At 43.4% G+C, this 22,133-nt stretch overlaps 2 protein-coding genes across 2 annotated transcripts; both read left to right on the top strand.

Moving 5' to 3' along the window:
- The first annotated feature begins 202 nt into the window (after positions 1 to 202).
- Positions 203 to 1,066, top strand: LOC118597706 (beta-defensin 14-like). The gene is made up of 2 exons (XM_036209370.1): positions 203 to 260; positions 921 to 1,066. The coding sequence occupies exons 1-2, from the start codon at positions 203 to 205 to the stop codon at positions 1,064 to 1,066; spliced, it is 204 nt and encodes a 67-aa protein (XP_036065263.1).
- Positions 1,067 to 12,222: 11,156 nt separating this feature from the next.
- LOC118569166 (beta-defensin 4-like) lies at positions 12,223 to 14,470 on the top strand. The gene is made up of 2 exons (XM_036166892.1): positions 12,223 to 12,280; positions 14,337 to 14,470. The coding sequence occupies exons 1-2, from the start codon at positions 12,223 to 12,225 to the stop codon at positions 14,468 to 14,470; spliced, it is 192 nt and encodes a 63-aa protein (XP_036022785.1).
- Positions 14,471 to 22,133: the final 7,663 nt, after the last annotated feature.

Raw genomic sequence — 22,133 nt, 5'->3', positions numbered from 1 at the left:
TGACTACACCCATCAGGTTTGTAAGTGCCTGGCTGAGTGGGTGTGTTCTTTGCGGTGAGAGACATTGGAAAGGTACGTCAGGAAATATGTCATATTGTCATCACTATGACATTACAAGAATTACAATCATAGCTTACCTCGTTATATAGGTGGACAACCACATCTTTTGGCTCAGTCTCGGCTTGTTGGGAAGCAGTCAGCTATGAGGCTCCATTATCTGCTATTTGTATTCCTCATCTTGTTCTTGGTCCCTGCTCCAGGTAAGATGGGTTGGGACATAAGGGGTGGAAAGGGTTGAGACCATGTAATTTAATCAGCCCTACTCTGTTCCTGGTGAGCCTGAAATCAGGTGGATTGGTTGAGTGGAAATCAAACATTGCCAATGTTTCCTTCTGACAGCAGTCATTAAAAGCATTAATTAAGGCAGGCTTCTGAGTCTGCCCTGCTCCACTCCTAAAAGACTAAGTAGTGCCACAGATGCCAGCTCTCCACCCACCTCATCACAGGAACACTCTTAATGAGACATCATCAGAAAGTTGATGTGAAATTTTAATTCTGATGGAAATGAACGATTTAGCCAGATACCCAAACCCACAGATATCTATTCTAAATGGGCTTAGTGGCTGGAGGTGAGGAGACACACTAGGCTGCTTGAAAGATACTAAGGACAATGGTGGCCCCCAACTCCGAGTTCTTAGAGCAGAGCTTAGAGACCAGGCTATTGTGTGCTCCCAGCTGAGATGCAGCCCATAGAGACATTGTTTTCTGCTTAGACATCCTTTAACTTTACTTTTGATTTTATAAGAAAAGAGAAAAGAAATGGAAGTGAGAGAAACTGGTTCAGCAATGTCTAGTTTGCTGGATCCAATGTCTTTCTAACACTCTTTCTAAAATATCCTTTGATTTTTTTCCCCTTGTAGGGGATGGATTCATCGAGAAAACCCTCCGAAAGTATTTCTGCAGAAAAAGAGGCGGCCGGTGTGCCATGATTAGCTGCCTTACAACAGAAGAACAAATAGGTAAATGTTCTCAGAGAGGTCGAAAATGCTGCAGAAAGAAGAAATAGAAGATCCAGATTCAGGCTGAGGATGTCATCATTTGGGGGGAGTCCTCTTGGTGTTGTATAAAAGTAAAATCAAGTTAATATATATATTTTTCTTAAAAAAAACAAATAGTTTAATCCTTTTTAACATTTTGGTCATTGCCGTCATAAACAAATACGCAACTAAGGAAGTCATCAGACTCAGTTTGATTTGAATGAAGCAGCAACTCTGGAGTTGTCTACAAGATCCCCAAGCTTATTTTTCCAGGGGCCCAGGGCTTGAGTACATGTGTGTGTGTGTGTGTGTGTGTGTGTGTGTGTGTGTCTATGTGTCTGTGTGTGTCTGACATGTATATAAATATGTGTATGTATGGAATGTACATACACAGACATTTTATATTTTGTACATTCTATACTCCATTGGAAGTGGAGTCGTTGTCTCTTGAAATACCCCTTTGCGTCTTACTTGTAGATATTTTGATCTTTCCAGCCTTCTCTCTAAGATTGCATTTTCCTGAATCTAAAATATTAGTTCACCCCAGAAGTCAGCCTTAAGCCCTTCTGAAAACCTTGCTCAGAGAAATGGGAACCTGGTGTTCTCTCTGCTTTCCCACTACTCGGGCCTCTAATATGCTGCTTCCTGCCTGATACACATCCACCCACTCACTTCTCAAACCTAAAGTGCCCCTCAAGGGGCTGTTTCCCTGTCTCTTCTTCCTCAAAACAGAAAGCTTCCCAAATAGGAGCAACTTTCCTTAGATGTTCCATAGGTTCTGACTCGAGTCCTCTGTCTATGACTCTCCTTGGTTTTTGATCTGCAGACATTCACACATTGCCACAATCCACATTGGATTGCATGATTCTTTAACAACATGGACTTTGTCTCTATTCCTAGACACTTGGTACTCTTACCATGGAACTGGTTAACAAGTGTAGTTTGAGTTGAAGGACATTCATATAGCTTACAGGTGCTTCGTTTTGTCTGGTATTCTCTAGATGTTGATACAGAGTGATTTCAGTACATCCAGTTAGTGTTCTTCCCTGACAGTAGCACCCAGTTGGGGGGATACACAGACAGGGTAACCAGGCTCTCAGTTAGGGCAGAAGAACCATCCTGTTGCACACTTTATGGAACTCCTCTTCCATCCACAGGATGTTGGGAAAGGCTGTTTCCAGACACTAAACTAATAGTGTAGACTGAGAGAGAGAGGGAAAGGAAAAGGGAGAGGAAAGGAGAAGGAGAGAGGGAGAGAAGGAGAGAGAGAGAGAGAGAGAGAGAGAGAGAGAGAGAGAGAGAGGAAGGGATGGAGGAAGAAAGGAAGGTAGGTAGGCAGGCAAGTCCATGAACACAGCACTTACTAACATGGGCAATTTCTAAGCCAAGGCACAGGGAGGTGGAGTCACAAGACCACAAGACTCAGCAGCTTTAAGCCACTGAGACAATTCAATATACACCCCCAAGTCCCTTTGGAGGTGGGAAAAGGAGGGTAGGGCCTCAGATGGAGACAGTGCTTAAGAATTGCACCAGAGGGGTAGAGGGGACTTCAGTCCTGGGGTGATTAGCGACACAAGGACACTTGGGACAAAACATCACATGGCCAGAGGAATATGAAAACATTAGAAAAGAACTGTGTGGCTGTATCAGGAGTACATAGGCCTGGAAAATGGATTTCCACCAGCAAAGTGGAGAGAGCAGTCCACCTTCATAAAATAGCACCATAACACTGGTGAGCTCTTTACAACATTTTCTGCAGCTCTCTGGCAAGGTTTCAGAAATGTTTTTGAAAGACCCACCTGAGAAAAACCTATATCTGAGCCAAAATAAAGCCTAGCCTTCATTTAAAGAAGATGGTCAAATCCATCCTCAACCACTCAAGTGTTCCAATGTTCTAGATGTCATAGAAATGACCAGATAGGCAGAGAAGCATAAGAATACAGTCCACTACCAGAAGAAAGGTCATGCAGTCAGATGAACCCAATGAAGCTGAGAATAGTAGAATTAGCCAGCAGAGGTATAAAAAGAGTCATTTGTAAGCATACCCAAGGCCCAGGGTAAAACGGTTCATGAGGAAAGAGATGAAGCATATAAAGGATTGAATGAAACTTCCAGAGATGACTAGTAAATATCTGAATAAAAATATGCTGAATTTTGGCAGGAGATGTGACTCAGTTGGTAGAGTCTTTATCTAGCATGCATGAAGCCCTGGGTTCTACGCTCGGCACTGCATAAAACTAGGCGTGCTGGCTCATGCTTATAATCCTAGCACTTAGGAGGTGAGGGCATGAGGTTCTGAAGATGAAAGTCATCCTTGGCTCCATGTCAAGCTTGAAGTCAGCATAGTTTATGAGATGTCTCAGGTTTGTACATGCTTCTGGCAAGCAGGGAAGTGATAAAGCTTGTGCATTTTAAGGGGGCATGGACTGTGAGGGCTCCCCACAAGGTGGCAGTAGCCTGCAATCCAATTCCCAGCAGGTTCAGCCCTGCTCTCCATCCTCTCAAGAGACTGGAGGGGTTGAAGGCAGTGCCAGGTAAGGCTGGTGTGTTTGGTAGAGTACCCTTCTGTCTTTGTATAGTAGAAAAATGAAGGAGTAAAGTTATTGAGTGGGGGGTTGGCGGCAAAGACTTGGAAAGCAGGCTGGTTTTGTTCTCCAGTGACAGCCCTGTCATTTCGCTAAGTGATCTTGGGTGTCTGTTAACTTTTCCAGGTTCCGGGGTTTTCATGTGTGATATTGAGTCATTCTTCTCTGGCAGGTTTGTGAATGGGGATTACATGAGGTGACTCCTATTCATGGGATCAAAACAGAGCCAGCTATACATTGACAAAGCTCAGTGCTGAACAAAAATGCAGGGACCTATGCAAAGGTGGGCCCTTGTGAGATTTCCCCCCAAGCATGTTGAAACGTTGATTGGTAATGTCACTGTGCAGATGTTGTTTAGGGAATCATATTGTTAAGATTTCTTGAGTGCCATCTTAGAATACTAGCATAGTGGAGAGGGTGCCTGAATTGCCCCAGTAATCAATCAGATTGGCGAATACCCTAACTGTCATCACAGAGTCTTTCTTCAGTAAATGATGGAAGTAGATGCAGAGATCCACAGCCAAACACCAGGCCAAGCTCCAGGAGTCCAGTCGAAGAGAGAGAAGAGGGATTCTATCAGCAAGGGGCATCAAGATCATGATGGGGAAACCTACAGAGACAACCAAACCAAACTAGTGGTAACTCATGAACTTTAGACCAACACCTGTGGAGCCTCCATGGGACTGGACTAGGCCCTCTGCGTAAGTGAGACAGTTGTGTAGCTTGATCTGCTTAAGGAACCCCCCTGGCAGTAGGATCAGAATCCATCCCTGGTGCATGAGCTGGCTTTTGGGAAGCGCACTACCTATGGTGGGACATCTGGCACAGCCTTGGGGAGGGGTGGGGGGGTAGGGGGGGCCGGGGGCGGGGGTGTTGGACCTGCCTCTACTGAATGTACCAGGCTCTACTGACTCCCCATGGGAGGCCTTAACTTGTTGTAGGAGAGAATGGGGGGTTGGGGCGTTAGAGGGGTGGGAGGAGGGAAGAAGGGGATCTGTGATTGGTATGTAAAATGAATAAAAAATTTCTTAATAAAAAAAAAGATTTCCTGGGTACAGCTTTCCTCTCATATATAGAAGATACAGTATTGTAGTTGATATCCTGGTCCTCTGGCTCTTTCAATCTTTCCTACCTTTCTTCAGTGATGTTTCCTGAGCCATAGGTGTAGGAGTTGTATTGCAGATATATCAGTTTAGTGTTCAAAAGTGGCACATGTATTTTGAAGATGGTGATCCCAATATTTAGTTATTTAAATGTCTATTTCATGTAGATTATAATTTAATTTTACTAACTTCATTTTAAGATTCATTTACTTTTATTTTATATGCGAGTGTTTTGCCTACATTTCTGTCCATGCGCCATGTGCCCATGGAGGTGAGAGGAGTGGGTAGAATTTCCAAGAATTCTAGAGTTATGGACAGTTGCAAGCTACCATATTGGTTCTGGGAACCAAACCTGGGTCTTCTACAAGAGCAATATATGCTCTTAATCACGGAGCCATCTTTTCAGTTCCTGAATTTAAGTGGAAATGCCTATAACAGGGTTTTTAACATTTCTGCTTCCGTTTTGTGTAGGTAAGATGGTGAACCCAGTTCCATACCTTAAAGTTTATTCTGCACTCTGTTGCTGCACTCAGTTGCTGAATCTTCACTATCAAGGAAAAGTAAAAGTTAAAATAATCTCTTTTGGTTTTTTGTTTTGTTTTTCGTTTTTTGTTTGTTTTTTTAAGACAGGGTTTCTCTGTGTAGCTTTGTGCCTTTCCTGGAATTCACTCTGTAGACCAGGCTGGCCTCGAAATCACAGAGATCAGCCTGGCTCTGCCTCCCAAGTGCTGGGATTACAGGCATGTGCCACCACCTTGTTTTGTTTTTCAAGACAAATTTATCTGTGCATATCCCTGGCTGTCCTGGAACTCTTTCTGTAGACCAGGCTGGCCTCGAACTCAGAGATCAGCCTGGCTCTACCTCTGGGAATGCTGGGATTAAAGGCGTGCACCACCACTGACAGAGCGGCCCTCCTTGTTAACAACGTTATCTGAAGCTTCATGTGAAAATGGCATTCTTCTCCATTGAACTTGACTCTTCATACATTTAGTCCCCATTTCTGAGGTAGTACTAAGCCCCTGAAGTTTCTAAACTCCTATAAGAGTTTTAAGAGCTCTGGTGGTTTTCTGCCTGTTTACATGATCACATCTAGTTTGAGATCATTCCTTCACTATTGCTGGGACCCTTGGTGTTCCAGCCCAGAGTTCAGGTCAGAATTAACATTTGTGCACATATTGGCACAGGATATTTCCATTGATGGATAAATGCACTTTCCAAGGTTGGCTCACATAGAGACCACCCTTTGTCTCCAGGTCTGGGGTCACAGCTGCCATCATCATATCTGGACCCTGAGATTCCGAGGCTGCTCCTGAGTTGCTCAAGATGGCCAGGTCAACCTTGCCCTCTGGACCTGAGTCTGTGTACTCTGTCTCCAGAAATGTCCAGTCTTTGAAGTGCTAGCTCCATTGTCTCATTGCACTTCACTTACAAAGTGCCAAGTTAAGAGAAAAGAAAAAGATTAAGATGATGGCCACAGAGTGGGACACCAAGCACCACCCACCTTCTGAGTTTAGGACCCTTTGTGACACCCCACAACATTCAAGCCCTGAATTCCACCCCACCTCAACCCTATCCAAGAGCAAAAGATGAAAAACTGCATTTTAAAAGGATGACCTCAGCCTGGGCTACTACCAATATTGGAGAGGGTGCCTGAACTGAACTGAACTGGCTTGCCCCAGAGATCAAACTGGTGAATACACTAACTGTCATCGTGGAACTTTTCTCCAATTAACTGATGGAAGCAGATGCAGAGATCCACAGCCAATCACTAGACAGAGCTCCAGGAGTCCAGTCAAAGAGAGAAAAGAGGGACTCTATGAGCAAATGCATCAAGATCATGATGGGGAAACCTGCAGAGATGACCAAACCAAACTAGTGAGAACTCATGAAAGTTGGATCAATGGCTGTAGAGCCTACATGGGACTGGACTAGGCCCTTTGCATGGTGGGATGGTTGTGTAGCTTGATCTGCTTGGGAGCCCCCCTGGTGGTAGGTTCAGAATCCCCTGGTGCGTGAGCTGGATTTGTGGAGCCCACTACCTATGATGGGACACCTCATGCATCCTTGAGGCAGGGGGAAGGGCTTGGACCTGCCTCTACTGAATGTGCCTCTACTTGGGAGGCCTTGCCTACTTGTGGGAGGGAGTGGGGGATGGGTTGAGAGGGGAGGGGGGGGAGGAGTGAAGAGGGGATCTTCAATTGGTGTGTAAAATGAGTGAAAAAAATTCTTTTTTTTTTTTTTGATGCAGAAGGCTAAGTATAATTTTCATTTGGCCTTTTTACACAGATAGTATAGCTGTCTGTTTCTCTTACTAACTTTTCTGCATAAAGTTGTGTTTTACAAGGCACACACATGTGCACACATACACACACACACACACACACACACACACACACACACACACACCTATCATGCATAAGATAAATCCATTCCCTTTAAAAGAACAACTAACTCTTTAATTAAATAGGTCATTTATCTAGGGAGACTGCACTTGTATCCATTACTGATTTGACTCAGAAAATCCACATCTGCAAGATAACCAATCATCAGTTTTCATTCCAAATGCTTTGACAATGTTTCTTACAATGGATAGTACTTGAAGGCACTTGTAACAAGTGCCTTGCCAAGTGTTGCCACATTTCTATTTGAGTTGTTCTTAGAAAACAGAATCAGGTATCTATAAACAAAACTCGGCAGAGGAGTCCTGTTCTACCGCCCCACTTATTCAATAATGTGGGGGAAGGTGCAACAGAGTAACCTCCCTGCATCCAGTTATTCACCCAGTCAAAAAAACAAAAACAAACAAACAAACAAACAAAAAAAACACTTTACTAAGAATCTGCCATGCAACACTTTTAATTTTAATGAATAATAAAAATTTCTGAAATGTTTCATACCTGTCCCCACCTTTTACACAGAGGTGAAGACATACTTTTCTTTTTTTAAATTTTTCTATATAAAGAAATTTTCTACTCACTCTACATACCATCCACAGACCCCACCTCCTCTCTCCTCCCACCCCCAGCCCTCCTTCCCAAGCCACAACCCCCAAATCAAGGTCTCCCATGGGGAGTCAGCAGAGCCCATCACACTGAGCCTAGGCAGGTCCAAGCCCCTTCCCACTGCACCAAGGCTGCACAAGGCGACACACCACAGGCACCGGATTCCCAGAAGCCTGCCCATGCACCAGGAACAGATGCCGAACTCCCTGCCTGGGTGCCCCTGAAACAGTTTGAGGAAACAACGGTCTTCTGTATCCAGAGGGCCTAGTCCAGTCCCATGGGGGCTCCACAGCCACAGCCACAGCCATATAAAAAAAGAAACACTGAAACCACTATGCTGCGAAGTTGTATTTTCCAAAAATCACACCCATGAAAAGCTTTGTGTTTTGAAAGCCCATCTGCTGGGGACCAGCCTCAGCAGTTTCGAGGGTCTCGAAGGGCAGGGATGTCTGGCAGGTGCAAGAAAAGACTCTTCTGCATCTTCTCTGCCTCCTCATGATCTGACTCAACCCCAGTCTTTTATTGTCTTAATACAAGGAAATAGGGGATGAGAAAATTCAACAGGTGATTGTGTTTTTCACAATAGTTTCAAAAGTTCTCTTTGGAAATCAGCAAAGTGTACCCGGTGCCTCTTGATTGCACATAGAAGTCCCCAGGCAGAAAGCCAAAGCATACCAGTTTATTCTTTGGCAGGTTAATAATTATCAGAACATCTGAGGTTATCACCTCAGAGGTCATCTACTTGCGGTTTTTCAGAAAGCACAAAATACAAGCAATGATTTAAGGTACCAGACTAACAGCTTCCTCTCAGCTTAAGTCCTTCTTCATCACTCCGTAATTCATCCAGTTGTCTTCTAACTAGTTCTGGACAACTCTTGTCTTTCATCCTATCTATATGTCACTCCATCTACAGTTTTTTGCCACCAGCCTTCGGGGTTTTTCCCACGACCTGCATAACAGCTTTAACTCCTGCCATTGTCACAATCTCAATATCATTTCTGGTTTCATGGAAACCACTGCAGGAGAGAGAAAAATAGAGTAGGAGGATTACAAGAACCAGTTAACAGTTGGATGGGTGGAAATATGACATGCATATGCCATAAAGTCTTCCCTCGGGACACAAGGGTTGTTTTCTCCCTGGCCCACAGAAGGCAGGCTTAGTAGAATATCTGCCAGGGCAGGCCTGGAGGGATTGATGTCCTCATTTTCGGGTACCTCCAGCACAGATTCCATTGACAACATGTCAGGCTTTTCATATGCCATCTCCGGCACCCATCATCAGTAGGCTTTCCCTTTGCCTGAGTGACTGAGCTACTTACTCCCTATGGAGACACAGAATCTATTTGCTTTCTCCAGGTGTAGGTGAGAGATGTGGGGGTACAGTCTTTATCTTTCCTCAAAACAGAAGGGCCATGAGTCTACTCTCCCCAAGCTCCCAGCTTTGTCAATTACTACTGTACCCATAGCATGAAGCTCATAATTAAAACTTGTTTAGATTTATACCTAAACTCACTCTAAAAGCTACCAACCTCATCTCCCGATTGTGGTGAGGGGCCCTTGTTTATGATGGTGTGTGGTCTTCTAGGCTGAGGCAGAACAGTTGTTCTTTGAGGGAGAACTTCCCTTCTGGGGGCTTCTTTCTAACAGACTTAGTAGGATGGACACAGCCACAAGAAGTCACCTTAGCCCATGTCAGGAAGTATAAACTGCAGGCACAAAAGTTCTTGATGGGACATTCAGGCCACTGTCCTCAACAGCTAGGCTGGTGTCATCATCTCTTTGAGGTGTTTGTCCTCAAAGGATGAGGGAAAAGTTAATCTCTCTCTCTCTCTCTCTCTCTCTCTCTCTCTCTCTCTCTCTCTCTCTCTCTCTCTCTCCTTCCTTCCCTCCCTCCCTCCCTCCCTCCCTCTCTCTCTCTCTCTCTCTCTCTCTCTCTCTCTCTCTCTCTCTCCTTCCTTCCTTCCTTCCCTCCCTCCCTCCCTCTCTCTCTCTCTATCTCTATCTATCTATCTATCTATCTATCTATCTATCTATCTATCGCTATCTCTTGTGTGTGTGTGTGTGTGTGTGTGTGTGTGTGTGTGTGTGTGTGTGTGTTTCAAATCATCTTTGCTTCCTTTTTATCCAGGCCTCACTCATTGGCTGAGTTCAAAACAGGACAGACTTCACCCAGGAAAGTGCTGCTGGTTGTTCCCTGGGATTGCAACAGGACTTTATGGGAAATTCACACTTGGGTGGGTCTTTAAATGACAGCACATTGCTTTAACAGTAATTGGAAGCAGATGAGTCATCAAGAAAGGATGAGTTCGTGTTAAGGCTAAGCATAACCACTAACTTCATTCAACCTCTAAGCCCAATAAAGCCTCTCCCCTATATTATAAGAATTCCTTAAGATTGCTTGCTCAAAAGCAAAACAAAACAGAAGTCTACAAATAAATAGTTTTAGATTTAAAATGATCCAGAAAAAAAATCAATAGTTATTGAGATCCTACTTGTGAAAATGGCAAGTTTATGAATATTGACCAGATTCTAAATTATATTAAGGTATATATAAATAGGACTGTAGTGTATGAGGGATTTTTTCCTAAATAAACATGTGAGATATGTTTTAAAAAGATATGAGATGAGATAATTTTTTAAAAAGTTTAATGAAGTTCTGTGACTCGGGACTTCTAATAATTTTTTCCCACGATACTAGGGAGTTAACAATGAGCCTAGTATGTGCTAGTCAAGAGCTCTTTAAACCAGAGCTCCTCTTCCACAGCTCCTTTTTGTCCACTCCAGTTTGAGACATGGTTTCTATAAGTGGTTCAGGCTAGCCTCCAAGTCATTATGTAGCTCTAATGGGCTTTGAACTTCAGGCCCTCCTGCCTCAGCCTCCTGAGTGGATGGCATTACATGGGTGGGATTATGGCTATTCACAGCCATACCTGGCTTGACTGAGATCCCAAATGCCTGCCAAAAGCCATGTGTTAACGTTTTGGTTAGCCTAGGCTCCTCTGGGAGTTGGTGGGTCCTTTAGCAAGTGGGCCTAGTAGACACGAGCGAGGTCTTTGGACACACACCACAGCAATGGGTACCGACATTCCAAACCCCTCCCTTCTGCTTCCTAGTTGCCAGGAGTTAAGTGACTTTACCTCACCACATGCTCCTTGCCTTGACTTCCTGGCTCATGAAAGACCACAAGACAGTGGAGCCAACTGACTATGCACTGAATCTCTGAGCCTTGAGCCAAAGTAACATTTCTTCCATTGGAGTTGATTTGTCAAAAGTATTTTGCCACATTGACAGAAAATTGTTAAGTTTAATTTTTACTGTCAAAAGTGAGAGAGATAAGGCAAATAGAGAGTGATGGAGAATTAATTCAGGCAGTGTATTTACAGACCACTATCTTTTCCTGTTGAGTTTTTGTATATGATTCCTTGGCCTGGAGGAAATATTCTCAGTGTTGGGAATGAATGAGCAAGCTTTTCAATACAAGTCTGCCTGCATCACACAGGGAAACAAAGTCTCAACAAGGGATGTGATGTCATATGACTATCCTCCAGCCCCAGATAGGAATTTGTTTATAACTTGCAACACTATCCTAACCCAGCCCTGTCATTCCCTGATCCATCAGAAACTTCCTCTTTGGACCAAATCATTACAGATCAATCATCAGCTTCCTTTAAGAGCAATTCTAATGACAGAGTAGGTTAATAATGACAGAGAAAGGTAGGGATAAGGACGGTAGAAAAGACAGGAAAACAAAGTCCTGGTTTCCACTGTATCTATCGTATAGTCATATCACAGGAGCTAATGAGCTATTGTATGTTTCAAAATAGCTACAAAAAGGGATTGAGGCTACTCAGGATAGTAAAATTATGCAATGTGAAGGGTTGGATATGCTAATTATTCTGATTATCCGCACTGTATGCATACATTGAAAAAGTATACATACTCCACAACAATGCATACTTACTGTGTATGATTTCTTAACAATCTCTAATACCATGGGTTTTCAAATCATGGTGGAAGTGAAGCAGTCTAGTGTGTGTCTAAACTCTTCCTTCTCCAGCCTCGAATCTCTTTGCTTGGAACTCCATAACAGCTTTTGTTAAAACTGACCTTAAATTATAGATATCTGCTTATAGTGTCCTTGGTGACCCAGTAAAAGCTGTGAGGAACAGGCAAGTAAGGTCAAATTGTAACCAGTAAGTCTGTGACCCATGGCAGCCTGGGTCCCTCACACCTAAAGAAACAAGGCAGGAAGCTGTTTTTTGGTTTCCAGGGTAGGAAGAAATTTTTGGGGGCTCCCCACATTTGCATAAGTGACAATGAGTGTGCTCTCAAAGGGCCACTCCTTGACAAGAGAGGTAAGGCGTTCTTTGTTTCATAACTGTAATTACTGGGGTTCTCAGCAGCATAGAAGTCTAACCATGGGCCAGCACTTGGACCTATATAAGGCACTGAGCGTGACTCCCTCTGAGTCCCTGCAACTCACCAGGCTTCAGTCATGAGGATCCATTACCTCCTCTTCACATTTCTCCTGGTGCTGCTGTCACCTCTTACAGGTGAGGCAGGGGAGTGGGGTGGTTCCAAAGGGAAATGAGAGACAAAGTCTGTCTGTCTCTGTCTCTCTGTGTGTATATCTATCTCTTTGTGTCTGTGTGTATGTCTATCTCTCTCTGTCTGTGTTTGTCTCTGTCTTTCTGTCTGTCTGTCTCTCTTGCTCTCTCTCTCTCTCTGTGTTTGTCTCTGTCTGTCTGTCCCTCTCTGTGTGTCCTTCCCTCCCTTTTCTTCCCCGCTCTCTTTTCCCTTTCTTTTCAACTCTCTGCTCTCCCCCTCTCTCTCCTCATCCTTTCCTTATTACCTCCCTCTTTTTCTTTCTTTCTTTCTTCTAAGCAGTGCTAACATGAACCAAGGACACATTCTTCTGACCTGGAAGGGGCCTAATGCAGACTTTAAGCTTATCAGCAGCACACAACTTCTATATCCAGCTCCTCATGCTGAATTTAAGATTGCGGAATGAGTCTCTAATCAGTAACTTAAAAAAAAATAACATGAAGAAAGTTTGATTCTTATTTGAAGAAAAAAGTGTTTATTGAAAAGTCTTTACATTGAAGGAGTAGAGTCTCTGCTTACTCTAGAGAATCTCACAGAATAACCAGCCCAGTCTCTCTTTGAGAACTTTGGGTCCTCCAGAATCCCATGAAAGACCCTTTCACACACTCTCTATAGGGGTAATGAGACTCACAGCCCAGGAGAAACTGTGGAAAACAGCTTCCCAAACTCTGTCTTAATTGTATTCTATAGAAAGGTTAATTTTCTTTTAAATTGTGTGTAACTGTGTATGGGTATGTGCCGAGGAGTACATTAGCCACAGAATTCATCAAGGGGCATTGGATCTCTCAGAGATGGGGTTATAGGTAGTTGTGGGCTGCCTGATAAGGACATTAGGAACTGATCTCAGGCCTTCTGCAGAAGTATGCACTCCTAACTGCTGAGCCTTATTTCCAGCTCCAATATTGTATTTCATCCTTGACATTAGGCAAAAAGAACAAAAGGGATAGACAACTCAAGAGGAGGGGTTAAAACAAGTGAGAGAGAAAATGAGATGGCTGAGCCAAGACCTGAAACTGCATTAGACATAAATTACAGAGAGAAAACCTAATTTCATTGATGGGCTCTGGTTACAGGGGAGCATCTGGGTACCAAGGCATACCCAAACACTATTTTAGAATTTTAGATGAATGTGAAGAAGAGAGGGAGGAAGGGAGGGAGAAAGGATGAGATTAAGACCTAATTTTAGACATTAGAAACTATCGAAAAAGTTTATTTTTACTGTTGATTTTTGCTTTCCACTGTAAGTTATGTAGGCATCACGTGATCATTAGACAAGTCCTATACATTGAGCTTCCAGTCAGAGAGTTTGTTAAAAATAGGCAACAGGAGTTAAAATACCTTAGTTAAAAATCAGAAGATTGCTCAGTGAGTAAAGCGCTTGCTGTGTAAGCATGAAAATTGGAGTTTGGATGTCCAGTTTCCAAGTAGAAGCAGAGCAAGCTGGTGCACATCTATAGCCTTAGCACTGGGGAGGACCCCGGGGCACACTGGGCAGCCAGACAAACCTACCCAGTGAGTTCTGGGTTCAGTGAGAGACCCCGTCTCAGAAAATGAGGCAAGGAGTAACTGCTGAACACACCTGATACTGACCTCTGGCCTCTGTATGTATGTGCGCATAGTCCATGCACACATACACTCATACCCCGCTGGCTTGTTTCTGATACTAGAACCAAGGGGCTTGTGTGTGGAGGCGGAGGCAGGGCAGCTGTGAAATAGCCGGGGACTCACACAGATTCTTTGCTGAGCTCCTTCCTGGTGGCCCTGGAGCTTAGTCATTCGGGTATGCAGCAGACCCTTCAACGTCCGGGTCCTAGGAAAGCCAGCATCCCCTCACAGCAACGGCGCCAGTCTCTATCAGGAACTGGATTCTGTCCTGAAGAAACAGATATCCCAGCCTTGGGGGGAAAACCTGCTGGAAGTTATTCAAGAGAATAGCACATGGGTGTGTATTTCTGGCATGATGCTTTCAACTCTAATGTATGGTTTTTCTTACTCATCTTTCAGCTTTTACTCAAAGAATCAAAAATCCTATAACTTGCATCACCAATGGGGGCATATGCTGGGGTGCATGCGGTAAAGGTTTTCGACAGATCGGCAGCTGTGGCCTTCCTAGAGTCAGGTGTTGCAAGAAAATATAATTAAGAAGACCAAGAACCAGTGAGACAAATAAAATACCAGGATCTGCTCCTCCATCAAGATGTGCAACACTTAAACCAAATTAAAGTCTTTTCCTTAAATACAAAAGCTTGCCTCCTCATGGCTGTGTGAAGTTGCTGTTTGTTTTCTCATGTGTTGAATTTTAAAACCCTTGAGGAAGTCAGTCAGTGAGAAAGCAGAGCTCTCTTGTGCTTCCCAAGTTGATGGACATCTGCCCCTGTCCCTGACAGGCTGGGTCATTTCCTGTAACCAGCATTCTTCCTGCCCTGCCCTCTGCATCCCTGTGTGTCCTCCAACCTCTTGCTTCATCCATCGCATCCCAGCACAAGCCAAAGAAGGCAGCCCCAGCTTCCCTCCAGCTTGTGCCTCGGAGTTAATTGTGCCTTGCGTGATGATTGTAGTTAAGACTTTAATACACTCACTGGAGATGAGAGCTCTAGGATGTGGGTTTGGCCTTATTCATTTATGTACTGACCACTGAAGGGAAAGATTGCATCATATGTTATTTTAAATCCAACAGGCAAGTTGAGTCAGGAAGGGGCTTTCTTACATGTAGATATAAGATACAAAGAACTTCAGAGGAAAACAAGACCCTACTGAAAGCAACAGAAAGGAAGAGCAGGGTGAAGATGAGAATGACATTATAGTTAGTAAGGAAAGAGGTCAGATTCTATCCTAGGCCAGATCTTCCCACTGGGGCTCTCACATGTACGATGGGCTCTGGGTCCTGCTTGGGCAAAGCTCTCTATTTCCTTACCTTCACTCTTCAGTTAATGTGCATTTAGTCCCTGTCTGTGCATATAAGCCAGCTCCAGAATGATACCTTAGAGTCTCAATACTTCCAGACTGAAAGAAGAAATGAGACCTCGGAGTGAAACTATTTCATTTGGACAAATGCAACTGATACAAGAAGCACTTGCCAAATGATCAAAGTGTAACAAGTGATTATTTACTGAAGATAAATATCATAATGCAGTGTATCCTTAAAATAAAAGTAGGGATCTGAAGACAAGACACACTCAATAAAATGCCTGCTGTGCAAGCTTGCAGACCTGAGTTTGATCTCTAGCATCCATGCAATAAGCCAGGGATAGCAGCATATCTGTAATTCTGGTGCTGAGGGGTGGGATGGAGACATGTGGATCCCCAGAACTTACTGGTCAGCCTGCCATACCAAATGGATGAGCCCCAGGCTCAATGAAAGATCTGTCTCAAGAAAAAAGAAAGTAAAAGATGGATCTACTGCAGAGATGGCTCCTGAGTTAAGAGCACTTGCTGCTCTAGAGGACCTTGCTAGATTCCCAGCACCTACATGGTTACCCTCCATAACCCCAGTTCCAGGGGACCCAACGCCTTCTTTTGGCCTTTGTGGGCACCACACACACACATTATTTACAGACATACAAACAGGGAAAACTCCATACACATAAAATAAATAATAATAATAACTTTTAAAATAAGGTAGAGAGTGATTGAGGAAAACACTTGATATTTAGCCTTCACATGCATGTACACATGCACATATCCATACAAACACACACATACACACCACACCCATAAACACACAAATAAAAGTAAGGAGGTATTTGCCTTTTTTTTTTTTTTTTTTTTTTTTTTTTTTAGTTTTTCGAGACAAGGTTTCCCTCTGTAGCTCTGCGCCTTTCCTGGAACTCACTTGATAGCCCAGGCTGGCCTCAAACTCACAGAGATCCGCCTGGCTCTGCCTCCTGAGTGCTGGGATTACAGGCGTGCACCACCACCGCCCGGCTTTGACTTTTATATAAGGATAATATCTGACCTTGTAAATGCACTACTCACTTTTATACTAGACTATTCAAAGCCTGTCTTCAAATAATTATTTTTGATAATTCATATTTTGATCTATAATAAACTTGCCATTTTACTGATATCCAAAGTCACTGTCTTAGGTTGCAGAAATGAGATGATGTTTACTGCAGGAAGTGGAGCCGTCATTCTTGGCTTCTAGAGAATGGCACAATTTGCGAGGTTTTGCAGCGAATTTTACCTGAGAAAAGACTTTAATGACTATTTTGTTTTTGAAGGCAAGATGCTTGAGTGCATAGGGAAAATTGGTAAAAAGCAAGAAAATGTTAAACGGCTTTTCATTTCTAAAAATGAAAGGGCTGTTAGGTTTTCTGACAGAAGCAGAGCTAGGGGGTATACACACAGAGATGCACCACAGAGCTTCAGGGACTTAAACAAAGGGGATCTCTGTATTCCTAAAAGAAAGAGTGTCTTCCCTGTGAGACGCTGCCTTGGAGGAGGTTTGACCTGTTCAGGGAATTTATCTGAAGATCATCAAAATCATTTCCTTAAATGTAATATGGAAAAATAGTGCCTCCATAATTGGTCACTAGAAGAAACAATGCAGCTTTATCCCTGAATAGTAGATGAGTTTCCACTTTCACATGGCTGGTCCCTTTTGTCTTTTCTTGGAATGCTATATACTGTGGAGGTAAAGGAGAGTGAGGACCCCAAATAAGTCTGTCCTGCACAAAAGTTTACTTGTTAACTACCACCAGGGACTGGGAACCATGAGGGATGTGGGGGAGGGAGATATTTTCTTCTGTCTTCCTGGATTCCCTTGGTCATGGTCATGGGAATTAAAGTGACAAGGGACAAAATAGCAGGAAAACGTTTTAAGAGTGCAGGAGACATCCCCTGAGAGGAAGCCAGTAGAACACAGACTTACGCCGCCTCTCAGCGAAGGGCACAGTAGCAGAAGAGAAAAGGGAATCACTGCTCAGTCTTGTAGGGGCGGCAAGATGGGAGCAAAACTTAGGGAACATGCGAATCGGTTTAGTAAATCTGTTGAGCAGATTCTACTCAGTGCTTTTTCAGGGATGGATACATCTAGAGTTAGCCCTGGTAGCTCAGAGTTCAAGATCACTTTTAGGCAAACACAGTTGTTTCCAATTCAAAATAATCCTCACAGGAAGGCTTATGTGCCTGTCATATGTGTGGAAAGTCTTATTCCTACAGGACAAAAGAAAGAGACATTCTCTTTAGGGGTGTTTTGTAGATGAAGAAATGAGAGACTCCCAGAGTCCACAGTGCGGGACAATGCTCCTGTCCTCAGCTAATTTCTTCTCTTTCATACCTTGACCAACAGAGGGCCTCGTGCACTCTCTCCAGAAGTTCACAGGATCCTGCTGCTGTGGGATATGGCAGAGCAATAGAGACTTTTCCACGGTGGGATTTGGGGAAGAAGAGGAAGCTATTCAAGGAAAAGAATAGATGTCTGAGGTGCTGAGGAGACACGGGAGGAGGGAGGGGATAGGAGCAGAGCAGGCTGGGTGTAAATGCATATGAAGACTTTTCAGAAACATTAAAAATTTGCTCACATTCGTCATTAGGATTTTTAGCTCCATGGCTGGGAGTGAAGACTGATCCCAGGAGGCTGGAGAACATGGATTCACATTAGGAGCAGAACTTACTGAAACAATGCCTGGAAAATGTGTAGTTCCAGACAGAGTATATGATCCAAACCCACAGATATATCCTCACTATTATCATTCTTAGGAGTACCAACAGCCATTGGTTATTTCAAAATCCTAAAAGTTTTTGTACTCATGTGGCAAATAGATGGGTTAACATGTGTTAGATCCAGATAAATGTAGACAAATAATTACGTTAAGACTTAGTCCAATTTAACCCCTTTTTAGGCACGAGTATTCTAAGCTAAATCTTACAGAATTGGCCCTGAATAAGGAAGATCTCATCCAGGATTGACAGGAAAACTGTCACTTTGGCATTTGCCTGTTGTACAGAAGGAGAAACAAACACCTCTCTGTGTCTAAGGCCAGAGTGCCAAGATGGACAAGAGGGAGTGTCTGCCAACTGTGCCACAGCACAGCTGTCATTCCTGAGTGACTCCGCCCTATTGAATCCAGTAGGGTCAGTCCCAACTTTAGATTCTGATGAGCCCTGTGGTGAGGGAGGCCAGTTTAAGTGCTTTGGGTTTCTCTTCTTTCTTTCTTTCTTTCTTTCTTTCTTTCTTTCTTTCTTTTTTTTTTTTTTTTTTTTTTTTTTTTTTGTGTGTGTGTGTGTGTGTGTGTGTGTGTTTTGTTTTTTGAGACAGGGTTTCTCTGTGTAGTTATGGTGCCTGTCCTTGATCTCACTCTGTAGACTAGGCTGGCCTCAAACTCACAGAGATCTGCCTGGCTCTGCCTCCTGAGTGCTGGGATTAAAGGCGTGCACCACTGCCTGGCTGGGTCTCATTTTTAAATGAGTCTCTGAGTGGCTCATGTGTTTCCACTCTCTTCTGCATGAAAGATATAGTATTTCCAAATGTTCCATCAAGAGGTGGCTTGAGGACACTACCCTTGCTTCCCTTATAGGCCACTGTAATTGTCTGTACTAAGAAAGTGGTCTCTGTTGCTGAAGAGCCTCTGATGTCATAAAGGATGAGAATCTTCCACATGGCTCTCTAGTTGCCAGAATATAACATGCCCTGTGATGTGAACCTTTAAACATAGTGTACAAGTCCTGATCACTTTGAAATCACTGTTTGAGAGCCCATCTGGAATGAAAGAGGGCTGCCCAATGATTCCCCACCCCCTGACTTTCTCAAGCCCTCTCAGCTCAGTCATTAACACACATGTGAGTTTTGAGACAACTCTAGGCCCAGCTTCTGCCTGTCAATCATGAACATCCTTTCCACTGGACACCTAGTTAGGCTCAGTCTAACCAAGGGCCATGAAAGATTTTTAAAAGAATTAGTTTTGGGGGTGATTTGGTCTTTTTTGAAAGTCTCCAATTATAAGGTTGTAATTGGGGTTCATTGAACAGGGGTTTCCTCTTTGGGCTAACTGTAACTGATAAAACTTTAGCCTGTGTGTCCAATGTTTATTGCAGTAGGCAAGTCCAACTTAGATGTAAAAGTAATGTTTCTTTAAAAAATTTTTTTAAAAAACATTAATTTTTTTAAAGCTGGCATTTCCTGGTCTCTGATTAGCTCACTTTCATCCCTGCTGCCTGTCAGGCATGTGGTGTTTGTGGAATTCACGAATTCATGGAAGCCATTTTCTATTGATTATCCTTGTATTTTTTAATTTTCCCATGGCTTATGAATTGTTTAGTCTTTTTTTTTTTTTTCTTTTTGAGACAGAGTTTCTCTGCATAGCCCTGACTGTCCTGGAACTCACACTCTAGACCAGGCTGGCCTCCATCTCTCTGCCTCTGCCTCCCAAGGGCTGAGATTAAAGGCATGTATCACAACTTCCCGGTCATTTAGTCTTCGTGAGAAGCACCCATCTAATAGAAGACAGAGCTGGAAGACACCCTGGAGACTTGTAGTCCAAGAAAACCAAGGAGAAGAGCTTGGCTCCTTGGCCACAAGGCTTTACCTTGCATACCGCGCTACTGAGTATCTCCACTGAAAAACATTTGTGGGGGTTGGGGATTTAGCTCAGTGGTAGAGCACTTGCCTAGCAAGCACAAGGCCCTGGGTTCAATCCTCAGCTCCCCCCCCCAAAAAAAAAAGAAAGAAAAACAACTGTGATGCTACATTACCCCTCAGCTATTATGCATTGCTTTGGTAAGTTTTATTCAGTGAAACTCTTTGAAACAGTTCACACAAGCCCTACTTCCTTTCCCCTCCTCTCCCCATTCAGGTCTGACAAGTCAACAGGGTCATGGTGCATGTCTTATGAAGCCCCTCCCTCTGCCTATGATTTCCCTGACTCTCAATTATATCATAATGGGCACTTACTCCCAAGCGGCCCTGCCTCAGAGTACAGGCAGCACGCTGGAGGGCAGAGGGAGCCAACTGCTTAGGTAAGTTCTGAGGAGATGCCTTGTGGCAAAGAGGAGGTGAGGAGCAGATAACTGCTTTTCACGTCTACAAGTGAAAAGAGAGAGGGGAGTGTGGAAAAGCTTCACCACATGCTTTCTTTTGTTTCCTCATTTGCTATCATCTGAATGCTTGTGTCTGCTCAAAATGTGTGTATTGAAATAGAATCTCCAGTGCAGCAGAATTAGGAAGTGAGACTTTGGGGACTTGATTAGACCATGAGGGTAGCCCTCATGAGTAGAATTAGTTCCCTTATGAATGTGGAAGGCTGAGGAGGAGGAGGAGGAGGTCAGGGAGGAAGTAAATGTTCTCCCACAGAGACACTGAAGAGCAGAGTAATGAATTCTCTCCAGATCTCTCAAAACCCAGTAGGGGACACTAGAGTCAGTATGTGGAGGGAGTCACTTATCAACACCCCAGTCTCACTCTAAAAACACTGTGGTGAAGGAGATCGAAGGGGAAAAACACAAATGTATTTTTACAGTCAGTAATAGACAGCAGAAAACCCTTTCTAAAAGTCTCCTCTGAGATTAAGGAATCTTTGCATCAGCACTGTTTTGGTGGGATGCACTATGAATAATAGTGTAGAATTGAAAGTGGGAGTTATTTGACTTTACTGTAAATTTGGAGATAAATTCTAAACTCTGAGATGACTTCCAAGTGGAACCCAGGGGCTCACGACTGACATTCTCTCATCTCATGTTTCCTTTATTCTTAGGCTGAGAAGGGAAGTGGGCAAACAAGTTGGAAAAAGATAAGCCAACACCATCAATAATCACCATGTCCTAGAAAACCATTGTGGTCCATCACTGTTTGGGGTTATTTCCAGGAATTGGAGATGGGCAGGAGAGAGAAGGACCCTGCAGCACAGGAATATGCTCACAAAATGACAGGTTTCCCTAGGGACGAGGCAGCAATATTTTCTATTTCCTAGCCTTTCTCTGGTTCCACAGCAACTATCAGTAATAAAACATTGAAATCTAGAATGTCCTTCTCTTTAGACAGTTACTACTTTGATAACCTTGCTTTAGCATCTCAGCCTACCACAATCTACCCTCTGATCGACAGGATGACTAGAGCTTTCATTCTCTGATCTTATACTCTCTAGTTCTCAGGCATGTGCATTTGTTCATGTGTGCAAACACACACACACACACACACACACACACACACACACACACACACACAGAGTTTTCCTGTATCCATATCCTTCATTCCGCAAACATTATTTTAGCAAGAAAAAAACTGTTAAAAGTGTAATTTTTGAAATTGATCTAGGCTCAGTATGTATTGTCTTGCTTGAAGAAAGTACCTATGTTACGTGAATGCTGTATGAGCTAAGTGTTACATTTAAGACTCTGGAATATAAAGTTATTTAAGAAAATTCTTTTATTGGAGTGATGGGTGATGTTCAAAATCATTTTATTAAATGATAAAGCTGTTAAATTATGACAATATTTAGAAGTGAAATCCGGGGGGGGGGGTTGTGTTTACAATTCAAATTCATTTCTAGGATCTTTATCCCACATATTCAGTTTCCCACCTGACATTTCACCTTTGGACTGGAAGAGAGACAGACTGTCTTTATTTAGTTTTACATTTCTCCCCCAGTTTCTGAGACCACTTAGCTTTCCTCTGAGGAAACACATGCTCAGAGGTTACTTAATCCCTTTGCAGTTTACTCTGAAACTCCTAGCCATGATATCAGGCAAAGCTAGACACTCTTCATGAAGAGGTGTAAGTCCACCACCAACTTGCCCTGAGTCTCCTCCGTTCCTGGGATGTAGAGAAGGAAGGAAGTTGGTTAAATAATCATCACCAACACAAAG

The sequence above is a fragment of the Onychomys torridus genome, chromosome 17 (genome assembly GCF_903995425.1).
Source record: "Onychomys torridus chromosome 17, mOncTor1.1, whole genome shotgun sequence".
NCBI classification, from domain to species: domain Eukaryota; kingdom Metazoa; phylum Chordata; class Mammalia; order Rodentia; family Cricetidae; genus Onychomys; species Onychomys torridus.
This window is presented reverse-complemented; position numbering and strand designations above follow the sequence as displayed.

What these genes read in the sequence shown, in the direction of transcription:
- LOC118597706 (XM_036209370.1), top strand. Translation starts at nt 203, where the DNA reads ATGAGGCTCCATTATCTGCTATTTGTATTCCTCATCTTGTTCTTGGTC. An exon ending in GTTCTTGGTCCCTGCTCCAG is followed by an intron (nt 261 to 920) that starts GTAAGATGGGTT and finishes TTCCCCTTGTAG; the next exon opens with GGGATGGATTCATCGAGAAA.
- LOC118569166 (XM_036166892.1), top strand. Translation starts at nt 12,223, where the DNA reads ATGAGGATCCATTACCTCCTCTTCACATTTCTCCTGGTGCTGCTGTCA. An exon ending in GCTGCTGTCACCTCTTACAG is followed by an intron (nt 12,281 to 14,336) that starts GTGAGGCAGGGG and finishes CTCATCTTTCAG; the next exon opens with CTTTTACTCAAAGAATCAAA.